General features: G+C 36.5%; 1 protein-coding gene across 1 annotated transcript in view; it reads right to left on the bottom strand.

Annotated features, from left to right (window-relative positions):
• Positions 1 to 4,829, bottom strand: part of ANOS1 (anosmin 1) — an 86,057-nt gene extending 81,228 nt beyond the window's left edge. Inside the window, exon 1 of the mRNA XM_087967050.1 lies at positions 4,365 to 4,829. Coding sequence (XP_087823176.1) covers positions 4,365 to 4,592 — 228 coding nt within the window. The 5' untranslated portion in view covers positions 4,593 to 4,829. The remainder of the gene's footprint in view (positions 1 to 4,364) is intronic.
• Positions 4,830 to 24,908: the final 20,079 nt, after the last annotated feature.

Raw genomic sequence — 24,908 nt, 5'->3', positions numbered from 1 at the left:
AGTTATTTCAAAAGCCAGCTTCCTTTAAAATCTGAGACAGGTAGTGAATGATTCTGCTTGGAATCATTTACACTTTAAAGACCTTTGAAACTACTGGGAAAAAGAGCAATTCCAAAGTCATCTTTGTTTTCAGAGCAAAACAATGGTGTGCACACCTGCTGAACCTAATCATCACAAACAGAGTCTCTATTGTGTGTATCTTACCACTCTTCCCTTACTTGACCATTTTTTAAAAGGTTAATACTACTCCTATTCATTTGCACTAAACTATAGTTTCATGTTTTAAATATACTTAATAATTTAGTAATCGAATATGTTCACAGGTTACAGTTAAAACTAGTGATGGGCAATTTACTGGCAGAAAGAGATTAGTTGACAATAAATAGTTATTAAATCTTAACAGAATTTTGACCATTTTCTCCCCAGCTAATTAAAATGAAATCACTATTATTTGGAAACATACATTATGTTAGCAGTTTTGTTTCAGAATGAATTGTTGCCAAGAAAGCATACACATTAAAAAAAGACTTTATGTAGGAACAGACTTGGTGTATGTAAGTTACATTTTTAACCAACTGTAAAACAAAGAGTTATAACCAGCTGACAGCAGTTAAAAAAACTAATTGCCTTTCAATATAATTAACTGTAATGAATTATTTGTATATACCTGATGAATAAAATATATGCTCACAGAAGACATTTTCTTAGTTTACAATCCATATTTTGCTTATTTAGGATTTCTAATTTATGTATATATGCAAACTTCATTCATGAAACAAAATGCTTTCAAAGATGTTTTCTTTATCATTATCTTTATAATGATAATACCACCTGTCTCTATACAAAAATCTCTGTTTCTCAGGGCTGAGAAAAGCATTTCACAACCAACATAGGAATTTTCATGACTAGGAACTGAATGCTCACATAATTACCAACTCAAAAAGTCAGATTGTTTTTGAATACCCAACTGAAATTTCTATAGGAAGTATTCTACAATGCTATTTTAATCATTATTCTGTGAAAGCCAAGCATGGCCTTCTATGTCACACAATAACCCACTTTTTCCTTAAAAAAAATCTAAGCCTCTTAAGTTAGAAATGTATCTAATCATTGTCCATAGTAAACATGGTGGGTTTTTTTTTCAGGATACATTCCAAGTGGATAGAATAATTATTTCAATCATGAGGAAAGTAGGTTATAGCACAGTGGCATTATCAAAGAAGGTGAATTTAGGGTTTGTAATAGTTTTAATAAAGGTGTGATAGAAGTTGTTTTATGTGGGATGTGTAAAAATTTGCAGGGAAAATTGTGGGACTTATTTGATGTGTTGAAGCTTGTTAAACCAAAAAATAGAAATCATACCTCAGGCTTTTAAAGTTTGGCACAAATATTAAAAGTCATGATTTATGGGGTATTGGGGGCTCTAGCAAATACGTTAAAGTTGCTCTGCCATGAAAAAATGAAAAAAAGCATGTAATGAAGATTCTTGCTGGATATTCTTTACCCCATTAACAATATGTAGCAAATTCAAGAGAGTTATACAACCTAATCATTATGATTTAGAAGCTAAAAATTGTTTAAGAAAAGCTGTTGGGTTGCGCCATGAGATATATTTCATATATCCCAGGTATGCTGACTTGATAATACTGTAACTGCAACCATGGTCTAAATGTATTACTGTAGGAATCCCAATTTCCCCAATGTGTAAGCCCACTTCTGAATATGGTGGTATAAGTTCAGGACAGATATGCATAATAGCTGCTGATATTGTTGATTGAACACATTACAATAAGCTTGGAATGCACATAGCTAAGCCCTCTTATTAAACAAGGAACATTTATTCTTTTCTTGGATTCCAATATATCCTGCTAGATGAGAGGCTTCTCTATTGTGTCACTTAATTCCATGAAACAATGGAAATCCCACCAGCAGAAGCAGATTCACAGATATGCACAGTATATAGTATCCAGTGACATTACTGAATATATTTCTGAAAGGTTTTGGAGCAGAGGTTATCTAATAGCAGATTTTGGAAAGCTAGAAAAACATCCCAATGGAATTTAATGGGGCTTTTCCCTTGAGATGTTTAGGATGCACGGATAATGAATGTATAGCAAACAACTGCAATTCCATTTTGTGAAACTGGAGGTAGGGAAGATGTGATACACAGTCTAAGTAGGGTTAGGAGCATCCAGAAAATCCTAAATTTCCACTTTCACTTGCCCAATATGATCCACGGGAATACACAAGCACTGTGCCACTTAGTTACTTTTGAAATTTCTACAAAACACAGAAAAATAATATATGCATATACAGGCATGGAGAAAAAATTATACACTTTAAACAAAATGTTGAGAATGAAATCCTATTACTGATCATCTTCCTTTAGTTGAGATTTATAAAGAAAATTGTATTTCTCTTTGTAAAAATGCAAAGAAAAATAGTTGTATCTTTTTATGCTTCACGTGTCACTAAACACTATGCATACATGAATGTTGAAATAGAATTATCCCAGCATGATTGTCTGGGCACAGAATCATCAAGCCATGTACTAGATTTTTCAAAATAACTCCAAGAACCACAAAGCTAAATAGGTCACCTGTAAAGAGCCACAGGAAATAAATTAGCTTCTTGCTTTTAGGAACCACTTTTAAAAAATCCTGTTTATGAGTGAATAACCCAATAGTGTGCAGAACTGTGCAAACTGTTACATCATAACCTATTTATGTCAATGGAATGAGACAGTCTGACCTCTGATTCCTTTGAGAAAGATCAAGCAAATTAGTAGTTAGTAAACTGATCTATTGCTATTCTCCTTACAAAGTCATATCTGTTGAATCCAAGTTAGGAAAACTAAGATATGCAGTCTTCTTCCATTTTCAATATATGCAGAAACACACATGCAGAAACATACGCATAGCCCTTTAATGGGATGATAATAGATAGAAATCACTCCAATTAAGAGTAATTTTGAGATTCAAGTAATTTACGGGTCTTAAGTTGATGTCTATTAAAAATAGTGCAGAAAGCTATTCATAAAGTTTCTCTACTAATGATAAGTCAATGGATCTTTAATGTTTCTGGGTCAGATACAAAAATCACTGGCTTTTTATCACAGCTCTATTAAATAACTAATTCTCACATTCCCATGTACACTGGGAGTGTGCAAACATGTTCAAAAATTAAGCAACTGAACAAGGAGAATAAAAGGACTTTATTTCTAAAGTTATATGTTACCTGATTCCCAGCAACTTATCAAAATAAGACAATAAGCTATCTAAGCTGATAACAGGGCTTTTGATGTATATCAATCAAGTCATTATATACAAAATCATGCCATTCTTTTTTTTTTTGTCTTAAATACTGAAAAGCATGGCCATTTACACATCACGATATACCATATTATATTAATTTTCAAAAACAAAACATACTCCACCCTTTATTTTGGGAACATGAATGATTATTATAGATCTACTTTAACGAGGCAAGTTTACTTTAGGCAGTTTCCAACCAAGCCAATAAGTTTTTACTCTTCAGTAAAAGGGTATACAGTGTGGCAGCTTTAAAACTGCCTTCAGAAATGGATACGGGTTCTTTTACATATCTTCAACTTTGTCACTTAAAACTAGTATAGTTTCATGTAAGTAATTTCCACCTCCAGGTTACAAAACTGCTTAAATTTATACGTCTTCACCTTTCAAACCTCAAACATACCCAGCCCGAGATTTAGCGGTTACAAATGACTGAACCGCTTCGGTAAATCAGCCAACTGCTGCTATACTAATTAAAATCGCCACTTCCGCTATCAGCGCCCGTTGAACAAGTAGCCAAGTCAACCAGCGGCGCGACTCCCAAAACGGGAGCATTCATCCGGTGGGACAGCCCGCTTAGGGTCAAGAGATCAGCCCGATAGGACCAGCTTTAAGAAGCTTCTCGGATCGATTTCGCTGGGAAAAAGGCAGGCTTGCGAGCTTCTTAAGAAGCTACAAAGTTCAGTTGGAAAGCGCAGAGTACCAGTGGCTCAGTATGGATCGACCTGTGTTGCAAGCCTGTTTTCCTCCCTGAGGGCTCCTCGGGAGTGCTGAGTGAGGAGGTCTAATTTCTAACGAATGCACTTCAGCCCCATCCATTTCGTCTTCTGCACTCCATAAATGCACCCTAAGCGCCGAAGCACCCACTTGTGAACCTCAGCCCAAACTGCCGCCTAAGGCTGCGGTCCACCGCCTGCGTATCTCTGAGAACAAATCCCATTGAGTTGAAAGGACTTCTTTCCGACTAGACCTGGCCAAGAGGGGAAAACGAGAAGTCACTCGGGTTTCATTAAAGCGCGACCCGGCTACTGGTTTGGGTGTTTTTCCCCATACCTGGAAATGCTTGAAAAAGGCAGAGATACGCGTAATCTGCAAGCTGAGACACCTGGAGCTGCATCTGGCTCCATAAATACTGGTGGCGGAGAAGAACTCGTCCTGCTGGCGAGCCGCCGCCGCCGCTGCTGTTTCTCCAGCCCAGGCATTGCAGCCGGGCAGGCAGCCCCAGGAAGCGGTAATCCAAAGGAGAAGAGTCAAAGGAACGCCGGGCTCCTTAAACCCCATGGCTTCGTGCGCAGCCGGGTGCGGGAGAAGAAAACAACCCCAACAGCCCTAAACACTCCGCACCGCGTGCAATTGCGCCGCTTCACCTCGCCAAGGGAAAGGGAGGCGGCGGCGGCGGCGAAGCCTCAGCGCAGCAAAAACTCTCGCGGAAAAAAGTTCAATCATTCAACTCTCTTCAATAACCCCCCCCCCCTTCTAGTTTTCAGCTCGCAGCCCTCCCCTCACTCCCAGGAGGACAAGGAGGTGGGGAAAGGGTGGCAGAAGACTGCCCGATTGGCTGCGGAAGACCAGAGTGACAGGGCGGTTAGGAGGGGCGGAGTGTCTGACCGCAAGGAGGTCGCGCGAGCGGAGAGGCGGGGGGTCACGAGAGGAGTCTGAGGCGGCGAGCCGCTTTGGGGTTCGTAACTTTCCCTCCCGCGTTGCGCGCCGCGCTGTGGCCAGGAATTGTTGGGAAGGGCCTTTTGCACCCCGCGCGTGACACCTGCCTTGGCTCCCTCGCGAAGCTGGGCAAAGGAAAAAGAATCTAGCAGACGCCCACGTTGGGACTGGGGTTATATAACCTTCGTTTAACCTGTCCACGCCTTTTAAGAGTCACACAGGCTATTGTTGAGGGTTCAATTTGGTTAAAGTTAGGGGCGCCGAAAGCAAATTCGGTAGGCGGGGTTGCTGACTTTTAAAATCCTCAACCCTAGTATGAGGAGCACCCCTTCATTCTTGGTCTTAGATCTTCTCCACGGACACACCCAAACACGGGCACAGACTGCTCTTGGTTTGATAATAGTACAATAAACCTACATAGACAAGAAACTTGGCTGGAGCGGTAGCTCGTGGCGGCACACAGGCAATTTGCCTGGTTGGAAAAACAACTTTGAATTGCCTTCGTCAATCAGATTGGCCATTGGGAAATAAAACCTGTACATCTATGCTCGACATAAAATTTTCGCACTGAGGTAATTGCCTAAATGGACACATCAAATCGAAGCCACGAAGCATCTATTATTCTTTGAAATCCACTGATGCATAGAACCTATTAGTACTGAGAATCTATTGAGGCATGGAATCGAAAAAATGTTACACTTGTCTTTTTTTTTCCTCCTTGGCACTGAACCCCTTCAGGACAAGTACCTATGTAGATTTCATGTTTTCATTCATTATTAAATGAGTACTCAAATGACTAATCACAAGGTTTAGAGCAGGGGTGTCCAACCTTTCACCTTCCCTGGGCCACATTAGAAGATGAAAATTTGGTTTGGGCCGCACATATAATAAATTATTATAAAATAATTATATTATAAAATTATATAATAAATTATAAATTATTTTTATTATTTATTATTAATTATTTATTAAAAATTATTTATTTTTTATTAATTTTCCGGCCAAATTTTGCGGGGTGGGGGGGCGGCGGCGGGGGCAGAAGCAGCAAAGGCAGCGCCCTCCTTTTCTGTTGCTGCTTGGCGTGGTGCTCGTCTCGCCCCGCCTCGCGCCTGTCTCTCCTCCTCCTCCTCGCTGGCTCTTGCCAGAAGGTTGGGGTGGGCACTGGGCCGCATTACGAGGCGACCTGGGCCGCATGCGGCCCATGGGCCGCGGGTTGGACAAGCCTGGTTTAGAGAGATGAGATAATGTTCTAGAACTGGATTTTAATGTTTAAGCATATGGCAAAATGTGTAATTTAAAATGTTTCATATAAAATTAGCATAGGAATATTTATATACCAAATTAGCTGAAGTGCCGGTAAATACTGCATATAGTGACAAATGCCTAAAGTGAGGGTGGCAATCCAAGCACTTCACAGCCTTAGTTTGAGAGCAGGGCAGATTTAAATCATTGACTTTGTCCAAAATGCAAAAATGAACATTTTGGTAACATCAGTAAGCACCTTCTCCGTAACCCAAAGTTAATCCTCAAATTCTCAAAAAGATTCCCATCCTGGCATAAACCATCCTAACATAAAAATGATCTGAAATCATTCAAATATTGTGGTAGTTTCTATACAATGTCTTTGCATCAGACATTGAAGTAAAAAAGAAACATAATTAAAATGCAATAGAAATTGTAGCAGAGACTGACTGAGTCAAGGAAGAAGTCAAGTGAGGAATTAGTCTGGAATTGTTATGTAAGCATAAGAAGGCCTATTCCTCCTTGAATGCAGTTGAACCTTGTCTAGTCTGGTCCAGGTGCAGACTGGGGAGATTCCTGTGAAATAGGCATGAGTAATAACGTAGCTAACTGAACTCTTGACAAACACATAAAATGTTAAAACAAATCCTGAGGAAATCAAAGTCCTAACTGTGAAAACTGTGCATCTGTGAAAACTGCCACCTTGTGCTAAAGCAAAGGGGCTTTTGGAAGTGGACATATTTTAAGAAGGAAGTGTGACCAAACTGTGGAAAGGGAATTTCACGAAGGCAGTAGTGTCACACACACACACAAAAAAAAAAAAACAGGAAAGGCCCAAGGGGAACATCAGGTCAGCCAGAAAACAAACTTACATAGGAAAAGGAATCAAATAAAAAGTATTAAAGAATCCCTATAGACAAAGTATAGCCTAAGTAATTAAGAAAACTAGACAAATAGGAAAAGGAAACAAAGGATAATTTAGAAAACCCTTACAAACACAGGACATACCAAATAAGCAAAACAAACAGACAAAAGACACAAAATATAAATTACAAAAGGGACAGACAAGAGATTGCCACAGAACAAATATGAAAAACTATCTTAAAGCTAAAAGAGATTACAGAAAACCAATAATACAATCTGGCTGTGGAGTTTGCCCTCCGGCGGGAATAAAGACAAACTCAAACAGGGTTTGAAACATTAGGCACAAATACAAACACTCACACAAAATCAACTTACAAAAGGAAAAAGGTATAAAAAACCAGGGACTTACCATAAGAAGCTAGCTAGCCCAGGAACGCAGACTTCTCGCTGTTCTCCACCTTCCTGAAAAATAAAAAGATCCAGTTTTCAAGCAGTTGTCCGTATCCTTGCGCCGGAGCTCTCCCAGTGGAAAAATCGAATCCTCGAAAGAAAGGCATTTTGACACTTTTCAACAAAACATATACGTATAAAATAATTCCACAAGTTGCCTCTGCTATATAAAATCTTGTTTTGATTCATTTGTTCAAATTTACACTGCCCTGGGCCTTTTCAATCTTATTCAGTATTTATAAATATATAATTATGAATGCAGTGTAACAGCTGTAGATAATGTAACTTAATGAGAGATCTCTGAACAGTCATGTATAAAACACTGAGCTGTACTTGTTAGATTTTCTATAAAATGAGCATTTCTTTAATTTTAAGCTTTATGTGCCCTGTTAGTCAAAAGCAATCTGAATACCAATGTAATTATATTGATATCAGTGTGTGATAAAAGACAATTTGGAGAACTTCCTATTAACTAACCACTAGCCAGTTTGATCTAGTAGTTAAGGCACCAGGCTAGAAACTGGGAGACTGAGTTCTACTCTTGCCTTAGACATGAAAGCTGACTGTGTGACTTTGGGCTAGTCACTAATTCTTAGCCCAACCCATCTTACAGTTGAGGAAAATAGGAGGAAGGAGGCGGATTAGGTATATTTGCTGCCTTGACTTATAAAAATGTGGGATAAAAATAAGTTAATGTTTTAATGCTCCAAACATTTTTAGAATAACTGCAGGATTCTATACTACAGTAATCTTACCAATTAATTTTCTGGATATTTTATAAGGAAGTGATACAGCAGCATTAATCAGATCTATCCCATTTATTGTTTCCTGGTTTACTTTAATGACATAAATCTTATTCTACCCCTGAAGACTTTGAAAAAGAAATGTCAAGAACTATAGCTTGGCAATCTAGCCCTAAATATATTTATTTGGAAATAGGCACTATTGGTTTTAGCAAGAATTGAAACTAAATAAAGTTATATCATTTTCAAACTGAACATTAGTGGTGAAACTCACATAAAATTTCAATGTGTTGGTTATAACAAGTTCCCTGAGGTAAACATTACAGCATTTATCTTGAACTGAGGAAAAAGAAATGGCTGCTACCACTTCATAATATCTGAAACTTTGGGCTGAATCAGTAGAACTGAATAGACCTTATTGTATCTGTAGCCATCAGTGTGCCTCTAAAAACTTTCTGTACTAAAGTATCTACTTCCTACCGTATCTGAAATTATTTTTAATATTGTTTTAGTTACAATTAAGTAACTATCAACTTCTGTTATCTTTAGTTACAAAAATTTTCTGGGCCTTACATGAATCCCACATAAAATAAAATTATTGGTTGACAATCATTCTATGGAAAAGTGCTTTCTGTCTGAAGAAAAGGAAAAGAGTCATAAATAATATTTTTCAGGAATATACAAGTAGCAATAATAAATGGATGTTAAGCTTCTATCATTTCTACTATAGTTATAATATCAATCAATAAAAGGGGGTCATAAAAGTCACCTAGAAATAATGAAATTTTAACTGTTAACCATTTTAAATGCTCCTTTTAATTAATGTTCTGATTGAGGAACTAGATAATAGATTATAGTGTCTTTATTATTATATTTTAACTACATGATTCATATACTTATCATCTTTCATCCAGACTGCTACAGTGTGGTTTATATAGGGCTGCTTTTAAAGACCAGTAAGAAAGTGCAGTTTTCCAAAATGTGGAAACTCATATCCTGATGAATTGGATTCATCAGTTATATTACTGATGTTTTGTAGCCACTGCATTAGATGCCAAATTGTGCAATTTGAAATGCGACTTTTAATGCATAAAGGTGTTTAGGGTTTCACACCTAAATATGTATAAGACTGCCTTCTCCATGTAGAAATGCCTAACGTCGAACATATACTGTACATTCTATCGAGATCTTCTGATGGATCCAAGCCAATGAAGTCAATGAATGAATGGTATCAGGTAAAACTTTTCAGTTGTGGCTTCCATATTCTGAACCAACTTTCTTCTTAATGTTAGGGTGTTCAGAAGCTTATGAAGACTAAGTTATTCTGGAAGACATTTGCGAGTGAAATTGCATCGTTGTACTTATTTTTACTGGTGTATTTTGAATTTGATAATTCTTTTCTGATAATTTATGCTTTTATGGTATAGACTGGCTGGATTCACTAACATCCATATAAAAATAGCTTACCGTTGTCAATATAACCTTTAATTATATGGGAATTATTTATGAGCATTTGTGGAATTTCAAAGTTTCTGAAGTGATAATTTTCTTTTTCTTTTTGAATATTCCACTTGCTATGGAAATAGAAGAAATACTCTTGGCCAATTGCAATACTTTTTGTTTTCTTACCTTAAAGAGTAAAGAGGAATGTATAAAATAGTGTATGGAAATGGTTTAAAAAAGGATGGCTTGCAACAGGGATGGAGAAGTGTGTTGAATGATATTAGCATAATTTTACTCACGTTTCTTTTTCATATCTCATACTTTTAATTTCTTTTACATACTACAGATAATCCTAGATTTACAACCACAATTGATCCCAAAATTTCCATTGCTAAACATGATAGTTGTTAAGTGGCTTTATCCCACTTTATGACCTTTCTTGCCACAGTTGCTAAGTGAATCATTTCAGTTGTTAGGTCATGCCCCCTTGTAGTCTGAATCTGGGGGAAGATGAGCTGGAACAAGAAATGCCAGACATTGAGAGGTGGCTCCATTGGCCTTGGATGAAACTTGGGGAAGGGCAGAGTCAGTCCAGGCAAGGTTTTTCTGAAGTGGTTAGGCCTGCAGGCAGAGAGGAACAGAGGCAGAAGGAACATGAGGGACAGAACTCAGGTGAGGAGCCAGGACTACCCCCTCCTGATCCAAGGGCTCGGTGAATGGAGAGGAGGCGTGAACAGCGCAGACAGAGCTGTCTATGTGCGAGGAGATTGCTCTACCCATCTTCGTAAGGCACACCGGGGGAATGAGACTTAAGGAGACGCTGTGGGGAGGGGCATTTGTCAGGAACAAATGCTGAGTTTCTGAAGTGTGCATGCCAACGTTTGAACTGGCCAAGAGTCCTTGCATTCCTGTGTGCGTTCTGGACTAATTACCTAGATCTTTTGTTACTTGAACTCCTTGATTTACCCTTGATTTGCCAAATACCTTTGGATTTATTGCTGAACAACCTTGGTGCAGACTAATTAGTCCAACCTCTGGGCTGGACTAATTGCAGCCAAGAGTTGCTTGAGGTTTCTGTGGGGTTTTGTTATCATTCTGTTCAAGACTTGCCAGAATCATGGGACCATTTGGGGAACTTTGGAGCAATAAAGGGGTGGTTTGAACTGTCAGCTATTTGTATGATCATTGTACCATGCCCTGGGTCAGCACACGTTAAGTTAGTAACATGGTGGTTAAGTGAATCTGGCTTCTCCATTGACTTTGCATGTCAGACGGTTGCAAATGCTGATTACATGACTGCAACCATCATAATCATATGCCAGTTGCCAAGCATCCAAATTTTGATCACATGACTACAGGTTTGCTGCAACAGTTGTAAGTGTGAACAGCAACTACAAGTCACATTTTTCTGTGCTGTTGTAACTTCAAATGGTCACTAAACAAAGTTGTAAGTTAAGGACTACCTGTATGTTTTCTGTGCTCTGTGTAATAATGATTTCCTTAAAAGTAAATAGTATGATAGGTATGTATGTGTTGTAATGACGAGGCAGTTGAGTTGTTTGATCATGAACAACTGAATCATGATGATGATCTTTATTGGAGTATAGTCTTGCATTTATATACATTTTTAGTTATCCTCCATCATTGGTTAACTTTGGTTACTGCTTAACTTTCGTTACTGTTTAGTACAGTAATCCATACAATTAATTATCTCTAGTTAAAGTCTAACATATGTTTACTTCCCCTCTCTAATCCTCCTTTATGCATAGATTAGTGACTTTGTTTGCCTGAGTTGTATTTGCTTGGAAACATTCTTTATCTGAGGTTTGCCATCCGAGATTGGAACATTCCTGCAATTACAACTCTACATGTATGGGTTAGGGTTAGGGTCAGAGATGGTATTCAGCAGGTTCTGACCAGTTCTGAAGAGCCGGCAGCAGAAATTTTGAGTAGTTTGGAGAACCGGCAAATACCACCTCTGACTGCAGATTTTACAGCATCCTTCCCCTGCCACATCCACAGAACCGGTAGTAAAAAAAATTTGAATCCCACCAGTGGCTAGGGTTTCTAGTTCAAGTGCAGTCAAACACTATTCTCAAATACAGAAGCTTGCAAGTCACCATTGTAGTGCATTCCCATGCTTTAGTAAATGAAACCTGAGTTCAAAGATATATTCATCCCTCAAACAGAAGCCTCACAATACAAGACTTTTCATGGAATTTCAAGGAAGAAATAACGAACCACATTTACTTTTACACTTTGCAAGGCAAAGTCTTAGATTTTGACCTGATTGCTGATTTTCAGTTTAAGTATTTTTAAGTATTAAGTATTAAGTTTAAGTATTAAGTATTTAAGGAACAAAATGACAAAATATTTTTATTGACATATGAACCATATATTAGGAAGAAGGATGGTTTTTACAATATTATACAACAGTTACTTTCTCAATTTTAATTCCTGATTTGTTCTAACATTCTTACCAATTATAATTAGTATCACAGACCTCACATTTTATAGATTTCTCTGAACACATTCTACCAGGCTGAAATTCCCTATATTTCAGCTGTCATACTTCTCACTTCTAAACTACCAATATTGCTATAAAATTTACAAAGAAATCATATCAATAGAATTTCTGTACAGGTAATTATGTGAAAGGGTGTATTTTAAATTATTGTTGCATTCACACAACACACTAAACCATAACCATTATACTTATATGACTGAAGAGATTGCAGTTTAAATCTGTATTTGAGGAATACATAATGTTATTTTCCCCTTACTTTTCCCAAATTCTGTTGCTTGTTCATATGCCACTGTTAGATTCCTAAGATAAACATCATTATTATAAAGCAATATAAATCAACCACAGAATTGTCATATCCTGTATTCAAATTTAAATAAATTTGGAAATTAGTTACAGGACACCAGATTTTTTTATTACTTCTTGAACAATCCTTTTTCCATTCTCAAGAATTTAAATCAGCACATATTTTTTAAAATAATAATCTATCCACTGACTAACCAGCAACAAAATAATAAATAGTAAGGTTTTTTAAGTTAAAAGAGAAAAGATAATTAAAAGTTACTTAAAAGCATAGTAACAATGAGATATAAAAAATATTTTAAGAATACAATTGAATGTATTCAGAAATAATGACACATAAATACAGCCTGAGAGTATAATCCTAGTTTGCTTATTTATAAGTTTAGTCCTACAATGCATTAAAAAAAAAAGAATTTGGATCTGAGAAAGATCCACTGAACTTACTGGGAACAATCTCTACTGGTTGTATGGATTTCCCCCCCCCCCCAAAAGTCTCTAAACCAAACAATATTGTCTTCCAGTTCATTAAAAACCACGGTGTTTAAAAGAGAAATGTATCTTACAAACAAGGAATTGCCACTGAAAGGATCTGATTTATACAACAATTTAATGGTGTTCTTCTATTGCGTTAAAATAAGAAAAAAGAAAGATTTAGATGTTCATGAGCAGTCCTAATTATAGGCTTATAGAAATATTTTCCTATTTCCAAATCAAGTAATATTCCATTTTGTCAAAATTTTAAAAAGAATGCTTGAAAGAATTTCCAACCTTATTCAGCAATAATTTTATACTGCTATCTAATAGAACAGTTACATTGCTATAGATTGTATAATTTAAAAAAAACAAAAACTAAAACATCTACAGTTTACAAAATTAAAAAGTTAGAATGCTTCTTCATTTAGAACTGCATAGGGATCCAAGAATTTTTTCAGAAAGTTCATTCTTGACAAGACTTGAATTCTTTTAGAGTAAGAATTTCGTTTTCCAGACACATACTGTCCGTTCGGCACCAGTTAAACTCAATTCCCATATAAAATGCTGCTTTCTGAGGAGGAGAAACACTTAATCATTAACATATGTACATGGTCACAATTTTTACAGATATCCAGTAAAGTTTTATTTGAATATGTACATGAGGCTACAAAAATTTGAGAATACACCAATATTCCAACTGGTAATCACATATATTCCCCATGTATGAATTCTATGGCATTCCAGTGAAAATTCCTTGAAGAGCCTGATTGGAAAAATAATATTTATTTTTGGTACAGAGTTTGAAAATGAATTCATTATCATACTCTCCTGCAATTCCTCACACTAAAATAAAATGTGGATTGTTTCATATTGGTTTAGTTTATTGCATGAAGTTATAATGGTTCATCAAGGTTTACCTTCTATGTAATATTGTATGAACTCAGTCATAAGACTGAATTTCATTTGGCATATCCAAATAATTCTAAAATATCCCTGAGTAATCATAATCAATAATTATATTGAATGCAGATGGCAACTTTGTTATCCATGGTTTGAAATAATGATTTCATTATTTAGAATAACGACTGTGTTTATACCTCTAGATTTTCTCTTGTTATACTTTATTACTTAAGCAAACAAGTTGAGAACTATAGCTTTGGATACTGTAATTCATTTACTCTGCAAAAAAGGTAACTAGGGAAATTTATTATTGGCTGCAATCAAGAACTTCCTGTCAAAATTCAATCATGCTACTAGTCCATAGCACATATTAAATATGCATACACACACATACACACACACACATTCAATCATGTCTAACTTAGTGTTTTGCTTCTATAGATAGGATAGTTCTTACTGTTATCCTGGGAAAAAATAAATGTTCAGAAGGATTAAACAGGATAATACAAATTGGTGTTCAATACAACAATTCATGTTTGCATTTGACAGAATATATTTGCCTTTTTAGCAAAAAAAATGTATGAAGTTGCTGGTTGTTTTTACATAAAACAGTGCCACATGCTGGTAAAGTAAGAGAAATGAAAATGCACTCAAACTGTTATTCAAAGGTATTAATTGTATACTATTAAATCATACTTTAACCAGAATATTTATCCTAAATGTCATCTCTAAATCAATAGCTGTAATGTTTTATTTGAAATTTAAGGAACCCACAATTCCTAGTAACTTTTACAACAATAAGGGGGGGAAACAGCCACTGAGGCATAGTTCATGCGCACTATATGTTTAGTAAAAACGGGGGAGGTGGGGATCATAATTAAAGTAAGCTTGATTATACAATTTTGGTTATATCAAAAATGGAAGTGATCTTAAATGAGTAGAAGAAAGAATTGTAGCAGATACATTGTCTTTTCATTTTGCATAACAGCTAGACCTTCCAAAAATGCAACTATTTCTTTTAAAGTATAGTTGTTTATGGTGTGTACTTCATAAAAAATTTCAGGGTTTTACTGCTTAATAAAATTGAGTTGGCTTACTTAATACATCATTTGAAAATGTAAAAGAACACATGCAATATAAATTGAAATCAGGCAGAGCTTCAATCACACCATCACACCTGCCATCTTAACTCTGTTGACCACACCATAAAGACATCCCTGTAAAAAAGAAAGCAATTTAGACTGTATTGAAATGTAAAGTTAGAGGACAGTAATATTACTGTGTTTTGTACTCAACAGTGGGAGCTAGACAAGACACAGTATGCTGAGATGCAAGGAAAGAAATATCATCCTCAGGATGATAAGCTGCCCTGACAGTCATGGTAAGACTCTCTTGCAATTCCTCTTCTCTTAGGCATATCTGTGGTTTTGTATAGAATAGAAAAGACCTGCACATTCTAATTCATTTTACAATTAATGATTATCAGAGCTAGAAAGGGAGGATAGAATTCAGGACCCATCTCAAAATCTTATTTTCATTCTCTTTTTATATAATGGTGAATTAGGTTCCCTCTCCTGCTATTAATTTTTACATAGGTTAGTTGTTCATTTCAAGTCCGTTAAAAAGCAAAAATCATAAGCAGAAAGAAAAGATCCTTCAATTAAGCAGCTTCTGGTCAACATGCAGCAGGTAGGCAGGTCAGTTAGTCACAGACTTTCTTATTATGTAATTTGCAAAATTGTAATTAGAATATGCACATTTTGTGCAAATCTATATATTTGTTTGCCTTACTGGTCCTCTTCTACCATTTCTGTGAATTATGACCAACTATCTTAGTCTGATTGCTTCTGTCAACCTCCCTAAAATACTGTTAGATTGTACCACTAGGTGTGAAGTATTTACAGAATGTTGTTTGACACTGCCAGAAATTATAGGATACTGTGGCACAATAATCAGTCTGAAAAGCTAAACCTGCCATCATTTGTCAACTTCTGTTATAAAGACAGGGACACAAGAATATTTTTCCATTATACCGATTACTGTAAAACAGAGGTGCCTGCCTTCCACTGCGGACCTGATCTCCCTGGGTGAGTGAGCCTACAAGCAAGTCCCGGTTGAGTCAACTCCCGGGCCGGCCTGGGCCGCTGCACTGTCTCCTCACTCACCCCTCCCCGGGCTTACCTGGCTTGATTCACCGTGACCTAGCTAGCTTGCTGCCCCCACAACTGCATGGCCATGTCTGGGCTGGCTGGGGAGGAGGGAACGGTTTTCTTTTTCCCCTGGCCAGGAAGAAGCCGTGCAGCTGTGTTCAGGTTGCCTGGGGAGGAGGGAATGGTCTCCTCTTTCCCCTGGCCAGGAAGAAGCCATGCGGTTGTGTGCGGGCTGGCTGAGGAGGGAACGGTCTCCCCCCCCCCCGGTGCTGCCATGGCTGGATCCGGCCAAGAAAACTCCCCACTGCTGGGAAGTTCCAGGACACTCGGCAAGAGCCTTCCCATTGCCAATAGAGGCTCTGCAGCCCCTCTCACCAATGAAAACAACTGGAGCATACCACCACCACTACCCCTCCCCCAGGTATGGAGAGCTCCAGATCGGGACTTGGCACACAGGGCATTGCTGGAGCTGAGGGGGCTGGCCTTCCCCTCTGCCACCAGCTGTGGGAGGAGGAAGGTTGGGCAAGGTAAAGCCAAACCGCTGCCCAGGCAAAACTGCCAGTGGGTATGGGTAGGGCTGCAGGGAGAACCTGGCTGGAAGTTGTTTGTAAATCTTCCCCAAAGAGGGAGGGGAGTAAGCTCCACAGCTGTCCAGGATGATTTTATAATAAGAGAACACCTGGGTATGTTTTTATTAGCCTTTCCTAACAAGACTGATTTTTTGCTTGTATCACTGTTGGTCTCAATGAGCAACTCACCTGCCTTTTGGTGCTATACAGTTAATCATGCATTGCTTAAATAGTTTGTTAAGTCCCCATCTTTTCTGAGAGCAAGATAATTATGTTTATGAATTGCTAATATCACCCTCCTGAGTAATTCCCTTTGGAGCACTTTCCACTTTGACAACTTAGGAAAGAAGTCTTGTCTTTTGGGTTTACCTGAATTAAATGCAGGTGTACATGTAAATGTACATGTACATGTAAATGCATAAGCGCACCAATCATGCCTACTGTCCCTGTCCTATTGTTTTTTATTTTTCTTATAAGTATCTATCTCATGTATTCAAAACTATATTTATTCTTATACCTTAGCGATTGACAAATCAAATCAAATGTAAAAATGTAAAATGTAGGCATCAGGGGAGGGTTAATTTGAAAAGAGCAGTAAAAGAGAAGCACGCCTCTGTACAAAACAGAAAGGAAAGGAAAACATTGAGAAGTGTTGAGGAGTTGAGGGGTGTGAGCGTGAGTCAAGGAATTCCAGACCAGAAAGATTGTTTTGTATTCCAGTTAAATTAGAAATGGTTCTTTGTGAAGGATCTGTGAAAATTTTGGAATATTGCAATAAGGTCAAATATATATATATATATAAAGCAGAAAGATTTAATTAAAGGAGAAGAGAAAGAATGGTAAGACATCCACTAACTGACTGCTTTGAAAATACCTTTCAAATGTGTTTTCAGTTGTAGGATTGGAAATATTTGCTTGACTGTATGTTTTAATATTCAAAAAGAATAATCTTTATCGGTATAAGCAGAGATGTATTCTTCAAGCTTTAGTGCATTTTGCAAAAATCATTGTAGTAAACTGAACAATTTAAATATTTAATGGAGAGTAAAGTAAGATTTTACACATGCAAGAAAAAATGTATAGAATAGGTGGTGCCTATAAATAAGATGGAAACTTATCAAACAGATCCAACCTAGAAATAAGAAGAAATTTCCTGACAGTGAGAACAATTAATCAGAGAAATGGGATGCCTTCAGAAATTGTGGGTATACCATCACTGGAGGTTTTTAAGAAGAAATTTGTCCATAATAGTATAGGGTCTCATGCTTCAGCAGGGGTTGGACTAGAAAACCACCAAGGTCTTTTCCAACTCTCTTATTCTTTATAAATCTCTCCACTCAGTCTTTCCAAGAGAATGGTGATAAACAATATTTGGAAATGTCCATCATGGAAATGTCTTCCAATAGCAAAATCTCATCTTATTGGCTAGTATAAAGGGGAAGATGACTTTGAAAAATCTTCCTCTCTCACCATAATATGAAGTCGAAGCGAGGACTGGCTGAGAGGGGAGGGGTGAGGAGAAGCCAGGCAAGGCGCCCCTCCATGTGAGTGACATTGAGTTGGCCATGACCACACAAGCCATGCCCAACCGGTCACATGTCCACCAAGTCATGACCACTGTCACATGACCACCAAGCCACACTCACAAATTAGGCCATGCCCACAGAACCGGTTGTTAAGAAATTTGAATCCCACCCCTGCTGCAAAACTTATTAATTTATCAAAGAATTTGGGGGAAAGCTTTAGAATAAAAAGGTGATGCCTTTCCATCTATCTATTAATTTGTAAACTGAGAAAAAAATCAGAATCTTAAACTATTTTCAGATTCAAAATAATGTTGACTTCAATCAAACTGCAGTAGAAACTATTATATGCAGTTATAAGCCAAGTAATGCTTTTGTTTATTTGTTTGTAGGATAATCCGAATGCTAATACTTTATTTTCTAAATTACACTTTTTCATGCATTAACAAATTAAGGAAGGGTCCATGTAAAATAGAGGAATATTAAATTGCATGAATTTGTAACTTATAGCATATTGAAAAGTAGACTGCCTGAATAGGAGAATATAGTTCTGTAGGCACACCTGTCCACAAAGATAAACACAGCTGTTCAGTATAATTTAGACAAGCTTTGTAATGGCTTACTAATGTGTTTGTTTTTCAGAAGTGTTGCCATAAAAATGGCATCTTTTCAGTAAATGCTTTGTTCCTTCCTAGTTGTTTTTTCTAGCCCATATTCTGACACCTGTAGTTATGTTCCTTACCATCACGAACATTATGACAAGGTTAGGTTTAAAATGATTCATTTATATTATAAATGTGAACAATAGCAAAAGGATAGACTAAATTAAAGGTAGAAGAGTAAAGGTATAATATATATAGCATTTTTTATCTTACATATCTAATTTGGGTTGAAGATTGAAAAGCTGATTCCACCACAACTACGCCATCCTTTTTACCAAATCCTCCAAATTCCAACCTTTGATGACTGATGGTGGCTACCAAAAATGTCATTACAGAAAATCAGAACCATCGAACTTCAAACTTACTTTTTCGCTTCTTATTTCCATCTTTCTTCTTGTTTACTTATTACTTCCTTCAACTTACTTCTTAGTATTCAGGCTGACTCCAAAAAACTACTCTGGCATGGCAGATGCCACAAAGTTTTGAAATAGGGTATAGATGAACAGTATGATTGTTTCTATCACAGAGTTAGAAAGAAGTTTATGTCCCATTAGTATGTGATTGTGTATCAAAGATGAAACAAAACTACAGGACTTTTAAAAAATTAAAATACATTAAAATTCCAGTATATAATACAGAGGTTTCAAACTCAAGGCCCGAAGGCCTCTGCCGGCCAAAACAGGCCATGCGGGGCTGCATGTGCCCCCCCCCCCCTCAGCCCATTTTCATTCTCCACAGCTTCCTGCAGCACTCTGCAGGCCAAAAATGGGCCACGCGGAGGCTTTGCGGGGCGTCTGTGCAGCCTGTTTTCGGCTGGGAGAATGTTGCAGGAGGCCATGGAGGCTGAAAACGAGGTGCGGGTGGGGAGCATGGTGCTGCAGGCAGCATCTGCCTCATTTTGGCCAGCAGGGTGCTGCAGGAGGCATCTGTCAGGTCTCCCCCCTATTCCACGCCCCCCTACCAACCCTTGGAGGAATACTACAATGCTGATCCGGCTTCGAAAAAAATCAAGTTTGACACCTCTGATATAATGCATTAAAAAGGGGAAAGTTCTGGTTCTTCCATTTTAAAAAAATTATATTTTCTCCTGAAATTTGAAATGATCCTTACAGCTAATAAAATGGCATAATTGTGAAGCCGCAATTATGCATTGGTTCTCCAATGCAATAAACATTGTGTAAATGTAATTATAGTGATATAATTACACACAATCCTTGATTACTAATGGCTGAGATGCAATATAACTTTTAACTTTAAAATACTACCATAGTTTGTAGTTTCTTTTTAAAAAGTAACTTTTTTCATAAAACACGGTAAATTGTAAATATACTATCATATGCTGTAATAAATCAGAAAAACGTTTAATATTTTGTTTTTACAAAAAAAAAAAACCTTACCATCTTTTAAAAGGTAACTGATCTGATGAATGATGCTAAGTAAGACACCAGGTGGCAGTATATCTATTGTGCTATTGGCAAAGGAGAACAAGCATAAGTAAGATGAAAGATGAGAGAATTGAATGATGAATGATGTTACTTTCATTTATAAAGAACATGAACACTTTTAGAAGTCTTTTCTTCTCCTCCATCCCAACATACATCCAATTTCCCCTCTTCTTCATCTTCATGCTAATATCCATTAGGAATGCTAAATAAAGAGGGTTATTGTCCTAGCCTACCTGAAAGGTTGACAGCATAATAACTTCAATTTGCATAATCTAAATACACTTACAGACATAAATATTTATTTCTGATTTACTTACTTGTATTGGATATGTTTCAAGTGGTCATTATAATTTTGTTATTTTTCTTATATTTTCTTGTGCGCCACATTCAATAATTGTGGAAAAGTGCAATAGAAATGTAGTAAATTAGTAAATACTGTTATACTTTTAATAAATTGGGATACTCTTCTTTATAGCTAAGAGAAAGTGCTATCTCAAGAAAATATTTATCGTTTAATCATTTTTTGATGCCTTTTACCCTTATATTTAAAATCACATATTGTTATTCACTGATAGGGTTAATAAACATTTGTCATATTGACAAATTAACAATGTCAAAGAAACAGGCACAGATTATTAAATAGAACAATGAAATGGAATGGTGAATTATCATCTGAATAAGCATATATTTTTCAAGACTAATGACACAAATAATTTGATGACACTAATTCTCATTGTTCACCTTATTGCTTTAACTGCTATTAATTATTGCTGATGGCTAATAGAAGAGAAATTCATTCTTGGACTTCTTGGGCATGGAATGAATCATAATGTGAAAAGATAGGAGGGGAAAATTCCAGTGCTCTCTATTTCAGTTTCTCAGATTTCCATGACAAATGAAAAGGTTGTTACATATCCAGTAGGCAGACAAGTCGTTCATTAGCATCTTAGCTTATTAATGCTACATTTGCGTTCCACATAAGGTTATCATTTGAGAATGTCATATGCTTTCAAAAAGTGCTATAAATTAAGAACAGCTGAAGTGAGAACAGTCACAAAGTGCCCCCCACCCCCCAGATCTGCCTCTTGGAAATTGATTTGAGCTAGTAATGTCTCCACACAGATGAATTCTTATAGCATGAAGAATAAACTGAATGGATGGTACACATCATGGATTTCTTATTTGACTTGTTTGATATTATGTTAATGTATATTGCATACTGCAAACCTAACTGCTTATTTTTGTTTATATTTTGTACATGAGAGCCAGTTTGGTGAAATCGTTAAAGCACTAGGCTAGTGAACTTATGCTAATCGCTTTCTCTCAGATCTGGGAGAATTAGGCAAACCAACTCCTGAAAACCTTGTCAAAAGCTATAGGGACTAGTCCAGGCAATGCTTAGGCATAAAATCTGTACTGTAGCCATAGCTAAAATAGTTACAGTTATTGTGTTGTTTTAAAATATGCTTTTAAAAATGTTAAATAGCAGCTGTATAAACGAGTTTCTGTTATGATGTGCAATAAAAAGCAATACAGCAAACTACTTCAGTTGCAACTATTTATCAGTGACGGAGCTATATAATATTATTCTTCATAAATTCTCATATTTAATCTTAGGTGATATTCTGAACCAAGGATTCTGCTCTCTAGTGACAGATACTATATATATCATATAAATTGAATAGTAACAATGACATACTTGTAGAAATGTATAGCTTAATATAACGACCACAGAAAGTTCATGATTTAAAGCTGTATTTAAGGCTTTTGTTTTTCCAACTACACTATTTGTTCTTTTTAGTTAATAATTAGAATCATGCCATCCACAAGATCATAGTAGCACAACTGTAAATTGTATTACAGTTCTAAAACTTGCCACCTTAAAAGAGGTGTGTTTTTTTAATCTTGCATTTGATCATTAGTCATAACCTACACAGAATTCAATTTTTGAAATTATAGGAAACAGTATCAGGTAAAGTTAATTTTCTGCTAAATTGAATATTACAGTGTTATACAGTAAGTATATTCTGATATTTCAGATAGGATTCTGTACTTCCTACTTTTTAAAGTTCTGCACAAGATGGCAGTATAATCTGTAAAAATAAATGAGGCTGGGGGCAAGCAGCTTTATACAACCCCCCAACAATGCCCAATTCTAAATCTATGTAATAGGAGGCAATAAAATGACTATAAACATTGCTAATATAGCTTGGGGTTTTTTTAAATTGTATTTTGTGGATGCTACGTTTTCTTTTACTGTCTTTCTTTAATTCCTTCAAAGAAAGGTGGAATCAATGTGATTCATATAAAGCCAGTTATGTATGTGTAAAAGGAAACATTTTCAAATTTTCACAACATGTGTATATATTGGAACAAAGATGAAATTTGTTCCATCTTCTGCATCTTTCTAAAAATGCATTTTTGAATAGATATTAACAAAACTCTTGTAAATAAAAAATCTAGGTTTCATCAACATTGTTCATGACTTTCATATTTTTCTATCATTACAAACCACCCAAGCAACTAAAACTAATTACCAACAGAACCTAAATTACTAGTTCTTAGATATATAGGCACAGAATCATTGGGTGTGAGTTTGGGCAACCATATAAATGTATTTAATAAATAAATCTTGAAGAAAAATTATATAAAATCTAAAAATATTATATTTGAATTTAAATATTTTTTTAAAAAAGAAAGAGAAGGAAATATTATTTTCAAAAAGCCCTCTTCCTTGCTTTCTATTTTCTACTCTTCCACAAAAGCAACAATTGTTTCAATGTCATCTACACAATAACAACATAAATCAACCACTGTGACAGTCATCCTAGTTTTAGAAACAATATTTCAATATACCTTTATTTCTACTCTGTTTTCTACTCTGTTACCTATCAAAGAGAAGACCTGCCATCTTAACCCACAGCTCTAAACTTACTCAAAAGTGGTGAAGAACTTTGTCAAATATGTTTTAAAATTCTGACATACAATGGTAGGTGGATCACCTTGATATACATGTCTATTCAGATGATCAAAAATTGCCTGCTGTCCTCTGCCTCTCCAGGCAGCAAACAAATTGAAAAGGATAATGGCTAGCCTGTTGCTGCTAAATTTATTAGTGAAGAGGAAGAATCCCAAGGCAAGAGGGAGGTGGGGCAGCACAATTCTCAGTCCCTAAAAGTAGTCTTCAGTTTACAACCCAAATTCAAAGTTCCGATAGCCACGCCCCTCCACATCACATGATCACATTTTGGACACTCAGCAACCAACCCACATTTATGGCCATTTACTTCCAGTTTCTGTCAAAAAATAGCCATTGTCAAAAACCATCCATCTGTCAAAAAACACCCATATTCACTTAACTATGGAATTTCATTAATGATGCTTGTGGTTCATTTAACAATCGCCAACTACAAAACTAGATCATAAAATTGGATCCAGTCATGTGGTGATCCATTATAATGTCTAGCAGAAGTTATGACCATAATTCCAGTCTTAATTCCAGTCATAAGTTGAGAAGTATCTGTACTCATTTTTAACAAAAAAGGAGCCTCACTTGGGCATTTGGGCAGCAGTGGCATAGCTGCACACTGACCAGGTAACTGATTACACTCATGAGACCCAGATGTATTTAAATGTCCATTAAAATATTTCCTTAAAAAAGAAGAATATGATGAAAGAAAGGAAGATAGTAAGTCTTGGGTTTAAATCACTGTTGAATCATGATGACTGCCTGGACAAGTATCTGCAGTTTTCTTGGCAAGATTTCAAAAATGGTTTGCCCTTGACAATTTCTTAAGGCTCAGAGAAAATTAATGGCCCAAGGTTACCCAGTTGGCCTTGTGTCTAAGATAGGATTAGAATTTACCAGCTTGTCCTTGTTTTCTAGCCTGTTGCTTTGATCACTACAACAAACTGGCCACTACACAAAAACTTGCAAAACTTGTCAGTTTAGATATGTAATATTTAAATATTCATTTTAAACAGTGTGATAAAGAGAGAGAATAGATTGGTGTAACCTATCAATTGTTTCCGCTCCATCTACTATAGGCAATGTGGTCCAATCCTCAACACCTGCAGATTACTCTCAATAGAAAAAGGTAAGCTTTAAATATATGACTAAATACTGTAGTACACTGTGAAAGGAAATCTATATTTGGGGAAACAAAGCCACATTAGCAGAAGTGGCTATCAAACATATAGATCTCCAGATTTTTCCACATTTCACTGTTTTTATTGGTATGATTTACCTCATGCCTTTTACTCAGGATATCCAAACACATGCACAAAAAATTATTGCTGGCAAATTATTATTCAAAGGTTAGATATCTCACTACACTAGCAAAAGAAAAACATTCTAACTCAAAAGGCCGTATTGCTCTCAATCACTCCTTCACTTCAGCTCTCCATTCCAGAAATTCTTGTAGCTTAATACCAGCATACCTCAGAAGCCATTTCACCCCCAAGGCTTTCAAAAGGTCATTTGTTTGCTCAGTAGAAGATTTAAACAAAAATCAATCCCTTCTGAAACCAAAGGGCATGCTTATGTAAAATAACCCAATGGACTCTGAGTAAATTGCATTCTCCTGGACAAGAGCTATACTTTGAATACCAAATAGTAGACATGACCCACTGCCCAGAATAGAGGC

The sequence above is a fragment of the Notechis scutatus genome, chromosome 5 (assembly GCF_049901735.1).
Source record: "Notechis scutatus isolate UNSWTSFEM ecotype Mainland chromosome 5, rNotScu1.2, whole genome shotgun sequence".
NCBI lineage: Eukaryota > Metazoa > Chordata > Lepidosauria > Squamata > Elapidae > Notechis > Notechis scutatus.
This window is presented reverse-complemented; position numbering and strand designations above follow the sequence as displayed.